At 49.3% G+C, this 19,045-nt stretch overlaps 2 protein-coding genes across 2 annotated transcripts in view; one reads left to right on the top strand and one right to left on the bottom strand.

Annotated features, from left to right (window-relative positions):
- Positions 1–6,516: 6,516 nt before the first annotated feature.
- Positions 6,517–7,285, top strand: LOC116898067 (myosin regulatory light chain 12B-like). The gene has a single exon (XM_032899461.1). It carries the CDS (start codon positions 6,641–6,643, stop codon positions 7,085–7,087), a length of 447 nt encoding a protein of 148 aa, XP_032755352.1. The 5' UTR covers positions 6,517–6,640; the 3' UTR covers positions 7,088–7,285.
- A 4,574-nt stretch (positions 7,286–11,859) lies between these two features.
- The window catches only part of Acsbg2 (acyl-CoA synthetase bubblegum family member 2), a 29,713-nt gene continuing 22,527 nt past the window's right edge, over positions 11,860–19,045 (bottom strand). Inside the window, exons 9-15 of the mRNA XM_032900785.1 lie at positions 18,086–18,267; positions 17,760–17,993; positions 15,784–16,001; positions 15,121–15,260; positions 14,721–14,967; positions 14,078–14,187; positions 11,860–12,165 (exon numbers count right to left, since the gene is read on the bottom strand). Coding sequence (XP_032756676.1) covers positions 14,111–14,187; positions 14,721–14,967; positions 15,121–15,260; positions 15,784–16,001; positions 17,760–17,993; positions 18,086–18,267 — 1,098 coding nt within the window. The 3' untranslated portion in view covers positions 11,860–12,165; positions 14,078–14,110. The remainder of the gene's footprint in view (positions 12,166–14,077; positions 14,188–14,720; positions 14,968–15,120; positions 15,261–15,783; positions 16,002–17,759; positions 17,994–18,085; positions 18,268–19,045) is intronic.

Genomic DNA, 19,045 nt, shown 5'->3' on the forward strand with positions numbered 1-19,045 from the left:
GAGCCTCCTCTACAGCGCTTCTCCCTGTTTTTTTAGGAGACTGTGTTGTATACACTCACTATCCAGCAGAAGCTGGCCTCCGGCACCTGGTTCTCCAGGCTCCACCTCCCTAGTGCTGGGATGATGGATGTGTGCGCACCAATCCTGTCTAAGCTGACAACTCCCCTTCCCACCCCCTCCATTAAACAGGTCTAAATGTGGTGTCTTTATAAAGCTTATATTTTGGTGGGGTGACACTGACAACAAATAGAGTGAAAAGTTATGTAAAAACAAGAATTCAGCGGTTGGGGATTTAGCTCAGTGGTAGAGCGCTTGCCTAGCAAGCACAAGGCCCTGGGTTCAGTCCCCAGCTGCGGGAAAAAAAGAACTAAAAAAAGAAGGATTCAAACTCAGGGACACAAGTGAGAAGGGCCTCTCAGACCTTAGCTCCATTCATTAACTGAATGTCCAATTACACAAGTGAATATGGGTAACTTGGGCTTATGTGCCCAAAGCAATCAAAGCTTTGCTTTTTCTTTGAGGCAGGGTCTTGCTAAGTAGCCCAAGCTAGACTAGATCCCACTATGGAGTCCAGGCTAGTGATCTTTTTGTCTTATATCTTCCACTACTGGGGTGAAAGGCTGGTGCCACCAAGCACTTTTGCACTGTCTAACTCAAGAAATCCTGCAGTTGGACCCTCAGAAAGACAGCAGACACTGTCCCTAGGACTAGAGTTTCTAAAATAAATATATCTGAGCAACTGGAAGTCTAGTGCCACAACACCCCTATTGTTGGCTGCCTACACTACAAAGCTAGCCCACTCTGCTGAGAGACCCAGTCCCACAAACTCAACTGTATCTTGGAAGCAAATTGCTGTGTATGAGTGAGCACCAATCTGTGTCTGGACCAAACTGTGGCCCTTGAGCACTTGCTCTGTTTTAGAGACTGAGAAGTGTGTCCCCAGGGCTCATGGATTGGAAGCCTGGTCTCTGGCAAGGAGACTCTGGGAAGTGGTACAGAAGTCTTCCTAGGCCTGCCTGGAGCACTTGGAGAGGAAGGTAAAGGACCTTTCATCTCAGCCACATCTCAGAGTCCTAAGCCTCTTGCTAGCTGACGATACAGTTGGTACATTTCTTATATAGATTTTTAGTAATTCTAACATTTATTTTTTTAGGATGTGATAAGTGCATGTTATGATACACTTGTGCATGTTATGATACACTTGTGACCAGATGATAACCTGTGTCACTTTCTGCCTTTCCCTTGTGTGTCCCAAGGATCACCTCGGATCATTCAACTTCCCCTCTGAGCTCTCTCCGGCAGCCCCTCTTCCATAGATACATTTTCTATGTTAGAATGGCAGGAGCCAGGGGTGTTTTGTTTTGTTTCCAAGTTTTTTTTTTCTTTTTTCTTTTTTCTTTTTCGGAGCTGGGGACCGAACCCAGTTTCCAGGTTTTCACACCATGATGTGCCTGGCCTTGGTGGGGACAGAATGACATGGTTCCTGTCCCTGGGACAGGGCCAGGGGGTGTGGGCCTTCATGAGTGTCTATGGCTTGAGTTTAGAGCTTGTTTGTAGAACATTGTACACATTTTGTGCTCCTCCTTAGAGGAATGTACTCCCTGTTAGTGTTAATGACTCCATGGTAGAGACAGTCCAGGATGTAAAGGTGCAGCTAACACTGGGACCTTCAGGACAGCCCTTAAAGCTGTGGAAAATAACCCTAAAAACATGAGTTCAAATTGTGAGATTGTGATATATATATAAATATAAGGATGCAATATGAAATATATGGGGTTCAAGAATCTAAAGGGAGGAACAAGGCAGCTGTGCTGTGGGCAAGCTTGTCAGAAAAAGACTAAGCAAGGAGACAGAGATTTAGGGAGTGGTGATCAAAGGAGATCCCACCCAGCTAAAACTTTTTGTGAATATTTGTAAAGGAGGACAGATTCCTGAATTCGGGTCAGCCTGGAACAGAGCAAGATTAGGCACAGGTGTGGTAAAAAGGTTAATTTCAGGATGGGGGGGTCCCGTCCAGCTATTTTATCCACTATGCTCTGAGGCAGGCAGATCTGCAAGAGATGAGCAATCCAGAGCTCTCCAGAGAATGCAGGTCAGAGAGGAAAAAAAGAGAGAAGCCAGGCTGGATGGAAAGCTGTGTGGGACAGCACAGGAGCCAACATGGACCCACAGTTTGACTTCAGGTAGTCTGTTTTCTCCGCTGCCAGATACCCCTTCCTCAGAACCCCGCTCCAAGCTGAGGTCAGGCCTAGCAGAGCCCACCCACATTCTATGACCATTGGGAAGACTCAAAGCAGCCCCACTCCAGAGAAGTTAACACCCAAATGTTGGGGGAGGGAGCAGGGAATTATCTCTTAAACATCATGCGTAAAGCCTTTGGTGGGAAGTTAAGACAGGCTTTCTCTGTGTAGCTCTGGCTGCCCTGGAACTCTCTATAGACCAGGCTGGGCTCAAGCCCAGAGATTTGCCTGCCTTTGCCTCCCGAGCACTGGGATGAAAGGGATGGGCTACCATACCCAGCTTTATAGTATGTCTTATTCTGAATTGCTGGCTGGAGAGGTGGCTTGGCAGTTAGGAGCACCAGACTCCTCTTTCAGAGGGCACAGGTTTGTTTCCCAGCAACCACATGGCAGCTCACAACTCTTTATCGCTGTAGTTCCAGGGGATCTGATGTCCCGTTCTGCTTTCTATGGGCACCAGGCATGCATTGGGTGCACAGACATGCATGAAAAACACACATGTCCAGGAAATAAAAACAAATTTTTCAAAAATTTAAATTGTTTTTAGAGACTTATGTTTATGTTATGTGCGTTGGTGTTTCGCCTGCATGTGTGTCTATGACAGTGCCATGGAATTGGAACTACAGACAGCTGTGAGCTGCCATGTTGGTGCTGGGAATTGAACCTTGGTCTCCTGGAAGAGGGGCCAGCGGTCTTAGCCACTGAGCCATCTCTCCAGCCCCCCAAGATTTTAAGAAATTCTTTTAGGGGGTGTGATGGTTTGAATATGCTCAGCCCAAGGAGTGGCACTTTTAGAAGGGGTGGCCTTATTGGAGCGGGTTGTGCGTATGGGCGTGGGCTCTAAGACCCTCATCCTGGCTGCCTGGCAGTCATTATTCTGCTAGCAGCCTTCAGATGAAGATGTAGAACTCTCAGCTCCTTCGGCACCGTGCCTGCCTGGATGCTGCCATGCTCCCACTTTGATGATAACGGACTGAACCTCTGAACCTGTAAGACAGCCCCAATTAAATGTTGTCCTTATAAGAGTTGCCTTGGTCATGGTGTCTGTTCACAGCAGTAAAACCCTAAGACATGGGGCCAACAAGATGGCTGAGCAGGTAAAGGCACTTTCTGCCAAGAATTAATTGAGTTCCATCCCTGGAACCTGGTGGAAGAGAGAACTGACTTGCACATGTTGTCCTCTGACCTCTTGTACCCCAATACATTAATAAATCACCAATTCATCCACAAATGAACTCACAATGTCTTCTGGTGTCAGCCAGGCTGCTTCATCTTGAAACTCAATGAGTCTTGGTTGCATGAGCCCAAATATGAAGCCAAGTGGTAGGCTGCTATGGATGGCTGTGTCCTGAACTCAGTCCTCTCTCCACTGATAGCCAATCTTTACAAGTGGGATTGTGGGCCAGTCCTGGAGCACAGGATTTTATAACCGGGAGGCAGAGGCAGAGGCAGAGACAGGTGGATCTTTGTGAACTCAAGGCCAGCCTGATCTACATAGTGAGTTCCAGAACAGACAGGTCTATACAGTGAAACCACGCCCAACTCAAAAACAACAACAACAACAAAAAAACAACCCCCACAAAATAACCCCCTCCCAAACAAACCAAAACCAACCAACCAAACAAACAAACAGCAGCAGTAGAATTCAGGAGCCCAGCAATGACTAAGCGGGAACAAGGCCCAGGTAGGAGCAAGAACACAGCTGTCCCACCCGTGCTCATGAGTCAGTGCAGGTAACACTGGAACAGCTGGTCACCAGTATGAGCAACTGTGGCAGAGTCAAGTGGATCCTGGGGCCTTCTACACACATGTACTCTAGAGAAGATGGATTTTAGACCAAGGATGCTCTAAAACCATGCAGGTAATGCACTGGTGAGGCTGAGGCAAAATCCCCAAGTCTGAGGATAGCCCAGGCCAGCTGTCTGTTCCTGCTTCCCCTGTGTGAACTCTGCCCTGGTGACTCCTCAGGGGTGTCTGGGGAGGCTCTATCAATAGGACTGAGAGGTCAAACCTACTCCATCTAGGAACTAGCCTCTAATTTTAAAAGAAAAAGAGTCTGACAGCTTAACCCAAGTTTATCTCTGGCTGATATCCCAGAGTTATTCCCTAGCAACAGCCAATCAAGATTAGTCTGATAATTCCAGATGTACTTTCTGGATTGTTCATGGTTTTGCTTTAGGGCACCCAGTTGCCAGCTTACCATAGTCATTCCATTAGATTCCTGTCAGGCTGGAAAGCCCCTCGCTTGCTCTATACTTCCTATAAAACCTTGTTCTGTTGAGGGCTGAGAGCTTCACCCTCCTATCCTGCTGCATTAGGGTTGGTGGGGAGCCCAATCTTGAGCTTAAATAAAGACCTTAATGCGGTTGCATTGGAAGAGGCTCCTTGGTTGTCTTTTGGGGTTCTTGAATGCGTCCTGACCTCTAGAAGGAGTCTTGATACCAGCTGATAAGGAGTTCCTGTCTGTCTGTGTCTGCCCATATGGTAAATCTTTTTATCTGTCTATGAGGTGCTGCAGTAATTCTGTTCCATGTGCTCTGTGAAGCACCACAGTAATTCTGTTATAGAAAGAGGCCTAAAAAAAAAAAGAAATCTGTATTTCGTGGTCAAAGTGACTAGACCCGGAATGAGAGACCTTGGTGTCTCAGTTGGGGTTGGGTAAGGCTTTGGGATCTGCAGGCAGCAGCCATCTGGGAATTTTGTTTCCTCCTGATAGAGAATTGAAGATCAACTTCTGTTTGTGTTTGTTGTTTCTGTTGGGACTAATGGTCTATTCCTATGTTTCTTGGTATGGGGCGACTTTGACTTTAACAGACATTAACGTGGGATAGGTGCCTTCAACTCCACTAGAACTGCTTCTTAAGCCATTTTAAGAATGACTAGGAGGACGAGTCTTTTTGCCACCATTAGGAAAGATAAATTAACAACATTTTGCAGGTCAGAATGGTCCACCTTCAACATCAGCTGATCCCTGGAGGGGATCCTTTGACCTGAATTGGTCCAAGAAATCAAAACGCTTATTTTTAAACTCAAACTTGGCCATCTGGATTAAATACCTTCTGTGGTGGCCTGTCGAGACCTCCTAGAAGACCTGCCCTCCTGGGTTAAACCTTTTCTTCTCACACAACACGCATACAGTTTTTGCCTTGGCTAGCAAAAAGCCCAAGGTTACAAAGGAAGAGTTCCCAGACCACCCACCTCCTTCTGCACCATCCCTCTACAGTCTCCTCCAAGGAGGAACGGAGGAAGATGTCACCTTTCCATCCCCACCTTATTCTCCTCCTCAGGCAGAACAGCAGGCTCCACAGGCAGCTCTGCTACAGACAGTAGAGGGGGACAAGAAGCCACCAGAGGCTGGGTGCTGAGCCTGAATTAGTCATCCTGTCCTTGTGTGCAGTGGGGCAGGTCAGCGATCAAGGAAATCAACCCACTATTGGCCCTTCACCACTAATGACCTTTACAACTGCAGAACTCAGAACTCTCCCTTTTCAGACAACCCCCAAGATTTAATTAGACTGTTAGAGACAATTCTCTTCACCCACCACTTGGGATGACTGCCAGCAGCTCTTGTAGGTTCTTTTCACCACAGAAGAGAGGGACAGGATTCACAGAAAGGCCAAGAAATTGGTTCCTGGCCCCATTGGGGAACCCACCAATAAGCAAGCAGCTACTGATGCTGTTTTCCCTTAACCTGCCCAGATTGGGACTTCAACACTGTTGAAGATAAGGGGACATTCTTCTTCTACTGGCAGGCTCTGTTGACAGGTCTCAAGGTAGCTGAGTGCTGACCCCTCATCTGATCAAAGCATTTACTAGTCAGGGAGACAATGAGAGCCTGCAGCTTCTTTAGAGAGGGACAGTACACTCCCATGGACCCTGGGTCTCCAGAAGAGAAAGCAGCAGTAGCTATAATAGCTTTTGTTAACCAGGCAGCAGTAGATATCAAGACAAAGCTTCAGAGGGTTGAGAGGTTAAGAGAAGAGAGTCTGAGGGACTTAGTGATGGTGGCATAGAAAGTGTTTCATAAAAGAGATGGTACAGAGGAGAGGTAGAGGAAGGGGAGAAACAAATGGAGGAAAAGTGGGTAAAAGAGCAGAGGTGAGAGACTTGTGACCTGGCAAGGACCCTACTGGCAGCCACGCCAAACCAGACCACCATAGGAGATGACTAAAACAGATGGCTTCTGAAGAAGAAGGTAAGGGGGGCCCTAAGGATCAAGAACGCACCCGCTTAAAAAAGAACAAATGTGTTGTTGAAAGGAAGAGGGCCAGCAGTCGCTGGTTGGGTCCTCTCATGTGTGCAACTTCAGGTCAGATTTGAACGGACACCATGTCGAGCAAAATGCAAAGACCAAGGCCACCAAAAAGCTCCCTCAGTGCGCAACGTCCAACGTGTTCGCCATGTTTGACCAGTCCCAGATCCAGGAGTTCAAAGAGGCCTTCAACATGATCGACCAGAACCGGGACGGCTTCATTGACAAGGGGGACCTGCACAACATGCTGGCGTCTCTGGGGAAGAACCCCACCGACGCCTACCTGGACGCCATGATGAACGAGGCTCCGGGCCCCATCAATTTCACCATGTTCCTCACCATGTTTGGAGAGAAGCTGAATGGCACCGACCCAGAGGACGTCATCAGAAACGCCTTCGCTTGCTTCGATGAGGAAGCCACAGGCACCATCCAGGAGGATTACCTGAGGGAGCTGCTGACTACCATGGGCGACCGCTTCACAGATGAGGAAGTGGATGAGCTGTACAGGGAGGCCCCCATGGACAAAAAGGGGAATTTCAACTACATCGAGTTCACGCGCATCCTCAAGCACGGAGCGAAAGACAAAGATGACTGAAGGGCTGCAGCTGACATTCCTGTTGAGTTTCCTTATTCACTTCATGTCTCAGACATGCACCCCTATAAGACCTACTGCGGGCCACTTAGTTTCACAGCCTTCCCTCTTTTTTAATGTATTTATTCCAGACCCTTTCTGCCACTTAGCATGTATATAATCAGACTGGAACGGGGACAATGTTGTAAATTGTACTGAAAATGAGATGCAAATAAAAAAAAATAAACCAACGTGGGGAAAAAAAAAAAAAAAAGAAAGGAAGAGGGCCACTGGGCCAGGGAGTGCCCCAAGAAAAAGAAGCCTATTCAAACCATCGCCTTCAAAGATAAAAATAAAGATGAGAAATGGGTCAAGGGGCTCAGACCCCCTCCCTGAGCCCAGGGTAACCCTACAAGTAGAAGGGAAACCCACCAGCATCCTTGTAGATTGTGGGGCTCAACATTCTGTCTTGCTAAAGCCTGAAGGTAAAGTTTCTTCAAAAAGATCCTGGGTTCCAGGGGCAACAGGAATTAAATAGCACTCATGGACTACCCGAAGAACTTGGGAGTAGGCAAGGTAAGCCACACGTTCCTTGTTGTGCCTAAATGCCCCTACTCCCTCTTGGGGAGAGATTTGTTGACATAAATGAGGACACAACTACATTTCTGCCCAGAAGGAGCCAATTAGATTAGATTCAGAAGGGAAGCCTATTCATGTCGTGAGCACCACTCTAGCTGAAGAATACCAGTTGTTCAAGCCCCTCCCCACCGCAGAGGACAAAATTATTACTTGGCTAGAGAGATAGGAGGAGTCAAGACGTCTAGGCATTGGACCCCAATTTGGATTGAGCGCAAGTCAGGGGCTGAGGCTGTGTGGGTCTGATAGTACCTCGTGCTTCTGATTGCCAGGGAAGGTATGGGATACCCCATATCAGGAGGTATTAAGTGAAGGGATTCTGAGACATGATATTGACCTGGAATACCTCCTTCCTGACAGTCAAGAAGCCGGAACTAATGATTATTGACCAGTATGAGACTTAAGAAAGGTAAATTAGGGGTTGGGGATTTAGCTCAGTGGTAGAGCGCTTGCCTAGCAAGCACAAGGCCCTGGGTTCGGTCCCCAGCTCCGAAAAAAATGAAAAGAAAAAAAAAAAAAGAAAGGTAAATTAACAGGTTATAGATAACCAACCAATAGTTCCTAATCCTCCTGAGTGCAGTTCCTCCTGGCAAACAGTACTGGATTTAAAGGATGCCTTCCTCAGCCTGTGAATGGCATGATCCAGGGTTTCAGATGAGCAGACAGCTGACTTTGACTCATCCGCCCCAAGGATTTAAAAACTTGCGTACCATTTTTGATGAGGCCCTCCATGAAGACCTGAGTGGGTACAGAACCCAGCACCCTAAACTGATTCTCTACAGTATGTGTATGGCCACGTGGTGACAGCAGAGACCAAACAAGAATGCCTGGAGAGAACTCAGGATGTCTTGGAGGCCCTCAGGAATTTGAGCTACTGAATCTCTACTAAAAAAAAAAAAAGCCCAACTCTGCCAGCCACATGCGACCTATCTAGGGTACATATTAAAGGAAGGTTAGAGATGGCTCTCTGAGGCCACAAAGGAAAGTGTCCTGAGCCTTCCGACATTCAAGACTTCCCGCCAGGTAAGGGGATTCTTGTGGTTCACTGGATTCTGCGCAATATGGGTACCAGGGTTTGCAGAAACAGCCAAGCCACTATATGAGGCCACTTGAGCCTCCTGAGAGCGTTGTCTGGACATCAGGAAGCCTTCGACCCCTTAAAGAAGGTTGTAATGGCTACACCAGCCTTGGGGTTGCCACATGTGACTAAGCTCTTTCATTTCTTTGTGGACAGGAGATATGGGATAGCGAGAGGGTTATTAACGCAGATTCTTGGGCTCTGGTATTGACCAATGTCCTACCTCTCAAAGAAATCGGACCCAGTAGCCAGAGGCTAGCCTCCCTGTGTGTGTATGGCCCTCCTGGTCAAGGATGCTGACAGTCATTGAGCCAAAGTCTGGCCATTGCCACACCTCATGCAATCAAAGGGGAACTTAAACAGACCCCAAATGGTGGCTCTCAATGCCACAATGATTCATTACCAGTCTCTCCTCTTAAGTACCCTCAACTGCCCTGAGCCTGCCACCCTGCTGCCTGACTCAGACCTGGATGGGCTACTACATGACTGCTCAGATATTTTGACCCGTGTCCACGGGACCAGACCAGATCTTCAGGATCCCACTTGAGGGATACAGAGGTCAGATGGTTCACCGTTGGCAGCAGCTTTATTCAGGACAGACAGGTATGCTGAGGTGGTGATAGTCTCAAACATTGAGATGATATGGGTAGAGCCACTCCCAGCAAGAACATCAGCCCAGAAAGCTGAACTGATAGCTCTAACCAAGGCATTGGAACTGGGAAAAGGCAAAAGACCTAATAGTTGGTCTGCCTTTGCTGCTCATGTCCATGGTGGGGTGTGTGTGTGTGTGTGTGTGTGTGTGTGTGTGTGTGTGTGTGTGTGTGTGTGTGTGTCTGTTTTAGAGAGGCCTTCTGATGGCAGAAGGAAAGACTATCAAAAATAAAGAGGAAATCCTCTTCCTAACTCAGGGCTCTATGGGGGCCTAAAAAGCTGGCCACCCATCATCCACTGCTCAGGACACCAGAGAACAAAGGACCCAGTTTCAGCAGTCGGGCAGATGAAGCAGCTCGACTTACTGCCCTAGGAATCGAACCTCTCTTGCCCCTGACCACCCTGAGTCCGGGGGATCCTACACTCCCTGACCACCCTAAGTATTCAAAAGATTATGACAAGACCTGGGCTAGGATTTTGCCCATGTCCCAATGGCCCAGCATGGTGGAGAGCAGCAGACTGCAAACTCACTGTGCCAGGAGTGGGACTACACGTACTTCCCAAGAGCCACTGCTCTCCCACACGGGCGTCCGGAGAACGTAGGATCTGATACGGCGTGCTAAGATCAAGATCAAGGATGCCAACTGGAAGATAGCCGAGATTGTCCAGAACGGAGAAGCTGCCAGCTTAACTCGGTGGCTATGAGAACCCCGGTAACAGGTTCAGGGTCCAAAGCCTGCTGGGAGACAAGGCCTCATGGAGATTTAGACACAGATGTTTACTTGTGTTTATAGATACCTTTTCAGCATGGACTGAGACTTCTCCCACCAAACATGAGACTGCTCAAACAATGAAGAAGAAACTGTTAGAAAAAATTATTCCAGGGTATGGCTTCCCACAACTTCCTACAAGACCAGATAATGGACGTGCTTTTGTGTCCCAGGTAAGCCAGGGATTTGCAAATATTCTGGGGAGTGTTGGGAACTTCACTGTGCACATAGACCCCAGAGCTCAGGACAGGTAGATTGGATGAACAGGACTCTAAAAGAAACCTTAACTAAGTTGACCTTAGAGACCGGTGTGACTTGGTGGTTCTCCTCCCCTTCTTTACCAGGTATGGAACTCCCTGTACTGGATGGGACTCACCCTCTTTGAGATCATGTTTGCTTCTGCCCCTCCCACCATTCCTAACCTTCAGACAGAAAGAGGTCTTTGCTGAGTCAGATGGATGCCCACTATTGGACAACCTTAAGGGTGTCCAATGGGTCCACAAATATATCTGGCTTTAACTCTGTGCCCTCTGTGAAAAACGTCCACCTCTGGGGCTTCATCAATTCTGGCCTGGAGACTGGGTCCTAGTTGAGAGAAACTGCCAGGGGACACCAGAACCTCATCGGAAAGACCCCTACATCATCATTCTGACCACCCCCACCATACTCACACCTGAATTGACTGGTTTGCACTTGAGGATGACCTGGACCAGCAGAGACAAAGAAAATAAAGGACTACCAAACACCCTTCCAACCCTCTCAAGCTCGAGTTACAATGAACCCGCTGAGCTGCTTTTGCTGTGTGTACTGCACTACCCAACCACACATCATCAACGTGGCCACAGGGAAAACTGTCAACTCAACATCCAAGATTATGCTGCAGGTACCTGGTTCCTCTGTGATCTGATGGGTAAAGAATGGGATCCCCCCCCCCCCGAACAACTGTGGCACAGGTCCCAACCGATTATGGCCACAAGGAACATTTGGTACAATGGCAGACTCCATACCATGCTTCCCAGGTCTGCCTGCCCGGGACATTCTCACAGCCATGACCAAGACAAAAAATGTGAAGGCCCTGAGGTCTTCTCTGTGTGGCCTGGGGATGCAGATCCACATGTACTCACACAGGTATATCAGACACACACGTGCACACTCACATATACATGTATACAAACAGGTACACCAGACACACAAATGTACACATAGCCACACACACAGGTACACCAAACTCACATATATACATACAAACAGGTACACCAGACACACAAATGTACACGCAGCCACACACATAGGTACACCAGACAGACACATATGCACACACATAAGTATACCAGATATACATATGTATACACATGTACACAAGCACACAGGTATACCAGACACATAGACACACCACACACGCGCACAAACATACAGACACATATGCAGAGATATATGTACAGCCCCACATACATGTACATTCATGTGCATGCAGATACACATGCACACATAAGTACACATGTGCACACATATAAACCACACACAGGAATCACCACAAAAAGAGCCAGAGCACCTGACAGGAGGGTGAGTGCACACGTCTGGCCAGCACTTCATTGTCCCCATTACACCAGCACAGGTGACATTTGCACCTGGCCAAGAATGAAGACTCAAGGCAGTGAGGCTCCTGACTATGACAACTTATTTGAGGGGTTTCCATGCTGCTCCCAGGAAGGTGTTCTGGGCTCTGGGTGGTCATGCCTCTTTTCTAATACAAAGTCCTAGGAAAGGCAGGGCCTGTTGCAGCGGCAAGGTCTGTCCACTCACGCCTGGAAGGCTTGTCCTGTCTGGGGTTCTCTCCATTGTGGGCCTCCTGCTTTGGAAGTTTAGGTAGGACCAATAGAGCAGCGGGGGTCTGGCTTCTTCTGCACGTGAAGGGGCTTCCTGGGGGGAGGATGTCCCCCCACTGAATGAGGCTGACCTGTTGGAGACTGGAAAGGAGACACTGGGTTAGTCTGTGGGGGTCCTGCTTCCTGGGGTTCCTGAGGTTCCACACAGTAAATGCCCTGGAGGGAATAGGCCATTTGTAAATGGTCCCACCCCCACATCCACCAACCGTGAAACACGGTGCAAGAACAGCCACATGAAACACACATGCAGTTAAAATCTTCTAGTGTTGGGCTGGGGAGATGGCTCAGGGGTAGGAGCTTGCTACACAGTCATGAGGACCTCAGTCTGAATCTCCAGAGCCCACGTGCAAATCTGGGAGTAGCTGCTTCTGCCTGTGACCAGTGCTGTAGGCTACCACTAACTTCAGGGTCAGTCTCAAGGGAATAATAAGGTCTCAGAGAAGGAGCAGGGCATATGGTGTCCTCTTTGGCCTGCATGTCCCCCTACACTTTTGCCTATATTGACATCACTTATAATTTTAAATTTTGAGGCTGAACCTCTGAAAGTAAAAGGGCTCATCTCTTGCTCTCTGGCAGGGGCTGGGGGGCACCAGTTTACACCCACAACAGCCTGGGCTCCCTCTGAACGGCACAGAAAGCTGGTGCCCTTGCAGGAGGTAGGTAAGCTGAGGGCTGTGCCATAAGCTGCCAGGAAGTGCTGGGCACGGGATAAGAAGTGCTGTGGGCCAATCCTGCAGCCCTGAGCCCGGTGCCTCACACTGACCTTATCTGAAATGGGGGCTACAGGGTGAACCCTCATTCAGTCTCATGGTGTCCTTATTAGAAGAAGAGCTGGGGAGAGGAGAAAAGTGCTGGCTGAACAAGCCTAAAGGCCTGGGTTCAAATCCCCAGCACCTGTGTAAGAGGAGAAAGGGAAGGAGGCAGGAGCAGGGTGGGTAAGGGTACACTTGCATCCCACCCAACAGGGGGCTCTCTGGTGTTCCCTGGCCAGCCTAGCCTCCTTGGCAAATCCTGGGCTAGTGAGAGACTGTCTCAAGACACACGTGTGTGCATGTGCTTATACAGATGCACTCACTCATGCAACATGCACACACACATATACACTCAGATATGCACCATGCACGTGCAACAGGATACCAGAGAACAGATGACCTCCTGGGACCCAAGGAGGAAGGTGGGGTACTAATCTGTCCCTAATGGTTCTCAGAGGTGTCTCCATCCATGGAAGGAGCAAACTGTGCCTGCTGGGTCTGGCCTCACATGGGCTTTGAGGATTTGAACTTGGGTCCTCACACAGTGTGGGGCTGGAGCTGGGCTAGCGGCCAGCTGTGGTATCCCTTCCTGGGAGGCATGTTCCTCCGGCCACACAGGTGGGTCTGGCTGGAGACATCAGTTTCACATGGCAGGGTGACAGCTGGCCTTGAGGTTGACTATGGGTGCAGTGCGGGTACGTGCTCATGTGTGCACAAGCACACACATACCCCCCGACACACACACACACACACACACACACACACACACACACACACACAGTGTGATCCCTGTAGACACATCCAGAGGAAGGGAAAAGTGTGTGGACAGTACATATGTGAGTCAGTCACCTGCAGAACTCTGCAGAAGATTTCCAGAGCCGAGACATAGAACATGAGGCACAAAGTGCTTGCCACAGGGGTGTGAGGATCCAAGTTCAAATCCTCAAAGCCCATGTGAGGCCAGACCCAGCAGGCACAGTTTGCTCCTTCCAGGGACAGAAGTGGAGCGGAAGTTGAGGGCCAGCTAGGCTGCTGGACTGGACAGGTTAGGGACAACACCACAATTGTTCTCAGGTCTCCACACTTACACCTAGGCAGTCGCACACGCAATAACAAGATAAAGAGGTAGAAATCATGAAAAGTGCTGCTTCTATCCAGGAAGACCATATCTTAAGGTTAGAGAGGGCAGGAGGGTCACCTGTCACCACGCAGCCCAGCAGAGCCAGGCCATAGGGGCTCACCGCGCAGATGGGAGGAAGCTCCTGCCACAGCCATTATGATGAGTACATGTTGTCAATCTGTGCTTTGTATTTCTGGGTTATGAGCTCTCTCTTAAGTTTTGACGTTGGTCCTATGGAGAGAGGACAGAGTAGTCAGGTTGTAGAGGTGACTGGATGTGCTACTGCTCCTGCCGTCAGTGAGTGGGGATTACGGGATGGCCACACAGATGGGTCATTGTGGAGATTCTGGCTATAGTGGAATTTTTTTTCAAGATGTATTTAATTTTTAACTATGTATCTTATGTATCTGTGAGGTATATGAGTGTGCAAGTGCTTGTGCTGCATGTACACATTTTGCAGAGGCCAGAAGAGGGTGTCTAATCCCCTGGGGTGGAGATTACAGATGACTGTGAGCTGCCAAGCTTAGCTGCTGGGATCTGATTCCGGGTCCTCGATAAGAGCAGGCTGTGTTCTAGTGGCTGAGAGGTGCCCCAGCCCCATGGTAAGAATGGTACTCCCAGAGCAGGAAGGTGTCTGCCCTGGTGAAGAGGCAAAGTTGGTGAGGGTAAAGTGTCTTTGTGCCCTAGCTGGTCCCTTAGACCTAAACCCCAGGGAAGGGTAAGGCCCAGACCCAGGTGCCTCGGGCCCAAGCCAAGTGACTCACCCAGCTCCCCACCCTGGATGGAAAAGTCTTTCTCCAAGATGATCCACTTTCGAATTCTATGTGAGTCAGAGACTGCTTGCTGATTCACGATGTCTATGCCATACTGGATGGCCGTGTAGACCACTGGGTCTCGAGTCTTCAAAATGTCCGACACAGTGACTGCTTGGCTACCCAGCATCTGGCAGAAGCTGATGGCCTCCAGGCTCAGCTTGTCCAAGGGCTCTCCACTCATCTGGTCTGTCTCACACTGCCCCAGGACAATCTGTCACCATGCCCACTCCCCACCACCCACCCTCCATCACCCCTGACCCCCAACCCGGGTGCTGAAGAAGAAGAAAGCAGAGCTGGTTCCAGCAGCCCTCTCCCCGCCGCCCGACCCTGGAGCTGGTGGGGACATTACCTTCAGTGTCAACAGCATGCTCAGGAATTTGGCCTTGTCACCCACCAGCATGGCATGGCTGATGATGGGGATTTTCTCTTTCACCAGGGTCTCGATTGGGATGGGCCATATGTTCTCACCACCAGCAGTTATCAGGACTTCTGGAATGAGAGCCTAGCTTGGTACAGGTCCCCACTAACCTGGGATCAGGTTGGAGCTTGCAATAGCTTCCCTTCTTGCACCCCAAGTCCCCACCCCACCCACTCCTGCTTCCTCCCAACATCTGCACCCTCACGGCACACCATCTGTCTGCCAGTTTGTCAAACCACACAATTGTGCAGCCCAGGATACCCTCAGTCCACAGTTCTGCCCCAGTCTCCCAAGTGCTGAAGTGACAGGGCCACCTTCAGGTTCTCTCTGAAGCTTCTCTGATACTTCCTGGCCTCACCTGGCCCTCACAACCTCTCTGCTGCTTGGCAAAGCTGACAGACAGACTGCAGTCTCACCCCAGCACAAATCTAGAGCAACCTGTCTGTCCCCAAGGCTACTGCTGTAGGATGACAGGAAGGGACCTTGTGAGTGGGGAACACTACTCTCTCCAGTGCTCCTAGTACCTGACATCCTGACATCCCCTGCCAGCTCCCCAGCACACCCAGTGCCCTTTGTCCCAGATGAGCCCGGCACCTTTGATGCGGCCGGTGATATAAAGGAAATCGTGGCTGTCCAGGCGGCCAATGTCCCCAGAGTGCAGCCAACCATCTTCATCCAATGCTTCCAACGTGGCATCCTCCTTACCCAGGTAGCCCATGAAGACATGGCGGCCCCACATGCACACCTCACCCACACCATCTTTGTTCTGCTTGTATAGCATGTTCTTACAGCCATTCAGGACTTTGCCACAGCTGTTAGGGACATGATAGAGGGAGGGGAGGGTCAGAGACTGAGCGGTGCCTAGCCCCCGGGTCCTCGTCCCAGCTAAATTCACACCCCTCTGAGACCCAGTGGATTTGTCTGACCCAGCATTCAGATTCTCAATGTTCTATATGTCTGGAAGCCCTGCAGATTCCTGTCTTCATGGATGTGAAGAAAATAAGCCCCCTGAAGACCTAACAGGAATGAGCCACCTCCCATGTGAGAACACCACAGACCATAGCACACCTTTAATCCCAGCACTCAGGAGGCAGAGGCAGTCAGATCTCCATGAGCTCAAGGCCATCCTGGTCTACAGAGTTGGTTCTAGGACAGCCAGGGCTACACAGACCCTGTCTTGAAAAAGCAAAACAAAACAACAAAAATACAAAAATACTAACAAACAAAAGACCAATCTGGAATCTCCCCAGAGAGGGAATGTATGGAAGGCTGCTTCCAAGCTCATGAGAAGAGGGAGGCACAGAGGGGAAACTGGGGCAGTGGTTTATGCCCACCGCTTATAGAGACCTTGTGTGCACAGTAGGTAGCCACACACCTGCTCTCACAGCATCAGTAGGTGGAGAAGGCCACATACAGCTGAGGCAGCTACGAGGGGGTGTGAACAGTGCAAAGACACCATCAACACCCAGCCTCTCCTCCTCGTCCATCTCTCCTTTCTCCATCTTCTCCTACCCCTCTCATTTTTTATTATTGTTAATTTGCTCCCTCAGTTGCATTCTGGACACTAGCAAGCCTCAAGCAAAAGCAGAAAGTCAAATATATAACACAGTGGTGGGAGCGGATCGGGAAACAAACCAAAGGATTCTGGGAGAGGCTGGGCTCCCAGTAGAGTCGTCTGCAGTGTGTGTGTGTGTGTGTGTGTGTGTGTGTGTGTGTATGTCTGTGTGGTGTATGTGTGTAGGTGTATGTGTATATATGTGTGTATATGTGTATGTGTGTGTTTGCATTGCTGTGGCCCAGCCGGGCAACCTGGTGAGCTGAGCTATGCAGAATAATCCAGAAAGGAGCTACAGAGATGCTTAAGGTCAAGCAATCCCAAGTTCATACAACACTTAAGTGACACTGGGAAGAACACTGTGTGTCAGAAAGCAATCTCTTCTTCTTCCTGTGTTCCTCTTTCCAGAACACAGTCTCCTGGAAAGTGATTTGTTAAAACTCAGGAAGTAATGGACACTCACAAGTCTTGAAAAGTTCCTAAAATGTACAAGGCCCCAGAGTCCAGCTCCAGGTTCCACAAGCAGTTATAAAATTCTGGGGAGACTCTAAGAGCTATCTTCTTAATGTGCAGGAACTTTGTACATGGATTTTGTGAGGTGTGGTCCAGGTTATAGTGGATTTGTAGGTGATGTTCTGTTTTGAGTCATACCTACTCCTGCCAGTGGCCCCTGACCTATGACCTCTGACCCACAATCACCCCAATAAACATGTTAAGTTGAATTTGGGAGGCTGCACTTGGGAGGCAGCATTTCTTTGGTATTTTGTTGCCTTATTTGGGGTAAACAGACATTTGTTCAAGTGTCTCCAGGAAAAGTCACACAACATGATAGATGGTTTGACAAGTGCCCTTCCCCTGAAAGTTGTGTGATAAGCCAGAAGGTCTGGGCTAGGAGGCTGGAGAATGGAGCCCTCGTGATACCCAGGCTCAGGATGTATCCCAGTCATTGGTCACCTCCCCCTTTGTGTCCCTGCCCCACAACACTGGAGATCTGAGGGCTACAGGAGCCTGGTACCTCAGAACTCTGTAGATACTCTTGCAGGAGACTGTGTGGGGTCCGGAACACTCAGTCATCCCATAGATCTCACCAATGGGGATGTCCAGGCTGAGAAAGAACTCCGAGACATCCTGAGAGAGGGGCGAAGCCCCACTGAAGAAGGTGTGGCAGTTGTCCAAGCCCAGGGAGGTTCTGACCTTCGTGAACACAAGGGCCTTTGCCATGCGGTAATTCATGGGGATGTCTCGCTTCCTGGAGATGGCATCAATAAGGAGACATAGCTTCAGACAGCAGAGCCTCCTCCATGCTCCCTCACACCCATTACAGAACAGAACACTGCCTACCCCAGCATCTTCTTGGTATTGACCTTCAAGCCAAGCATCTTTGCCCATGCAAATGCCTTTTTTCTCAGGTTGGAGGACTTGGCCACATTTTCCTTGATGGTGTCCTGCATTTTTTCCCAGACGCGTGGCACCCCCAGGAAATAAGTAGGCTTCACCTCTTGAAGAGTGTACACCAAGGTGCCCTGTGTGGGATGGAGCAGATGAGTACTGCAGTGCTTTCACGAGCCACACATGTCTCTCACGTGTCCATCACGTGTCCCTCACGTGTCCTCACATACCCATCACATGTCCACCATGTGTCCTTCATGTGTCCCTCATGTCTCTCACATATCACATGTCCCTCACATGTCCATCACATGCCCTTCATGTGTCCCTCACATGTCCCTCATGTGTCCATCACCTGTCCCTCACATGTCCATTACATGTACCTCATGTGTTCTTCTCCCTTCTCTCTTAGTGTGGCCTTTGCTACAGGCCTGGGGAACAACCCCCTGGCTTCAAAGCAGCCAGTCAGACTCAGATTCACACACTCCACCCCATATATGCATGTTTGCGTGTGTGCATGTGTGTGCAAGTGTGCTTGCATAGATGTATGTGCATGTGTACATATGTGTGTATCTGTGCAGAAACATAAAAGCTGATACACATAACGCGACCAACACACACTTTACATTTATGATCATCTGACTTTTAGCACGTCGTCTAAGTAGTTCACTGCAGCTGAGGAAGGACAGTAATGTACAAACGTAAAGTCATGCTTGGCCTATGGTCCTACTTCTCACTAAGTATGAAAAACAACTCTAAAGGAAAAATTGAGAGTAACAAGTGGCTAAATGAAAACAGGAGAAAGGCTCTGCCATAGTGGAGCATGTGGGAAATCAATAACCTGACCCTCATCAAAGCCAAAGGTTTCCCTCATGCTTCAAAAGACCACAAAGGGGAAACCCAAAACCCAAAACC

This window comes from Rattus rattus, chromosome 4, assembly GCF_011064425.1.
Source record: "Rattus rattus isolate New Zealand chromosome 4, Rrattus_CSIRO_v1, whole genome shotgun sequence".
In the NCBI taxonomy this organism is placed as follows: Eukaryota; Metazoa; Chordata; class Mammalia; order Rodentia; family Muridae; genus Rattus; species Rattus rattus.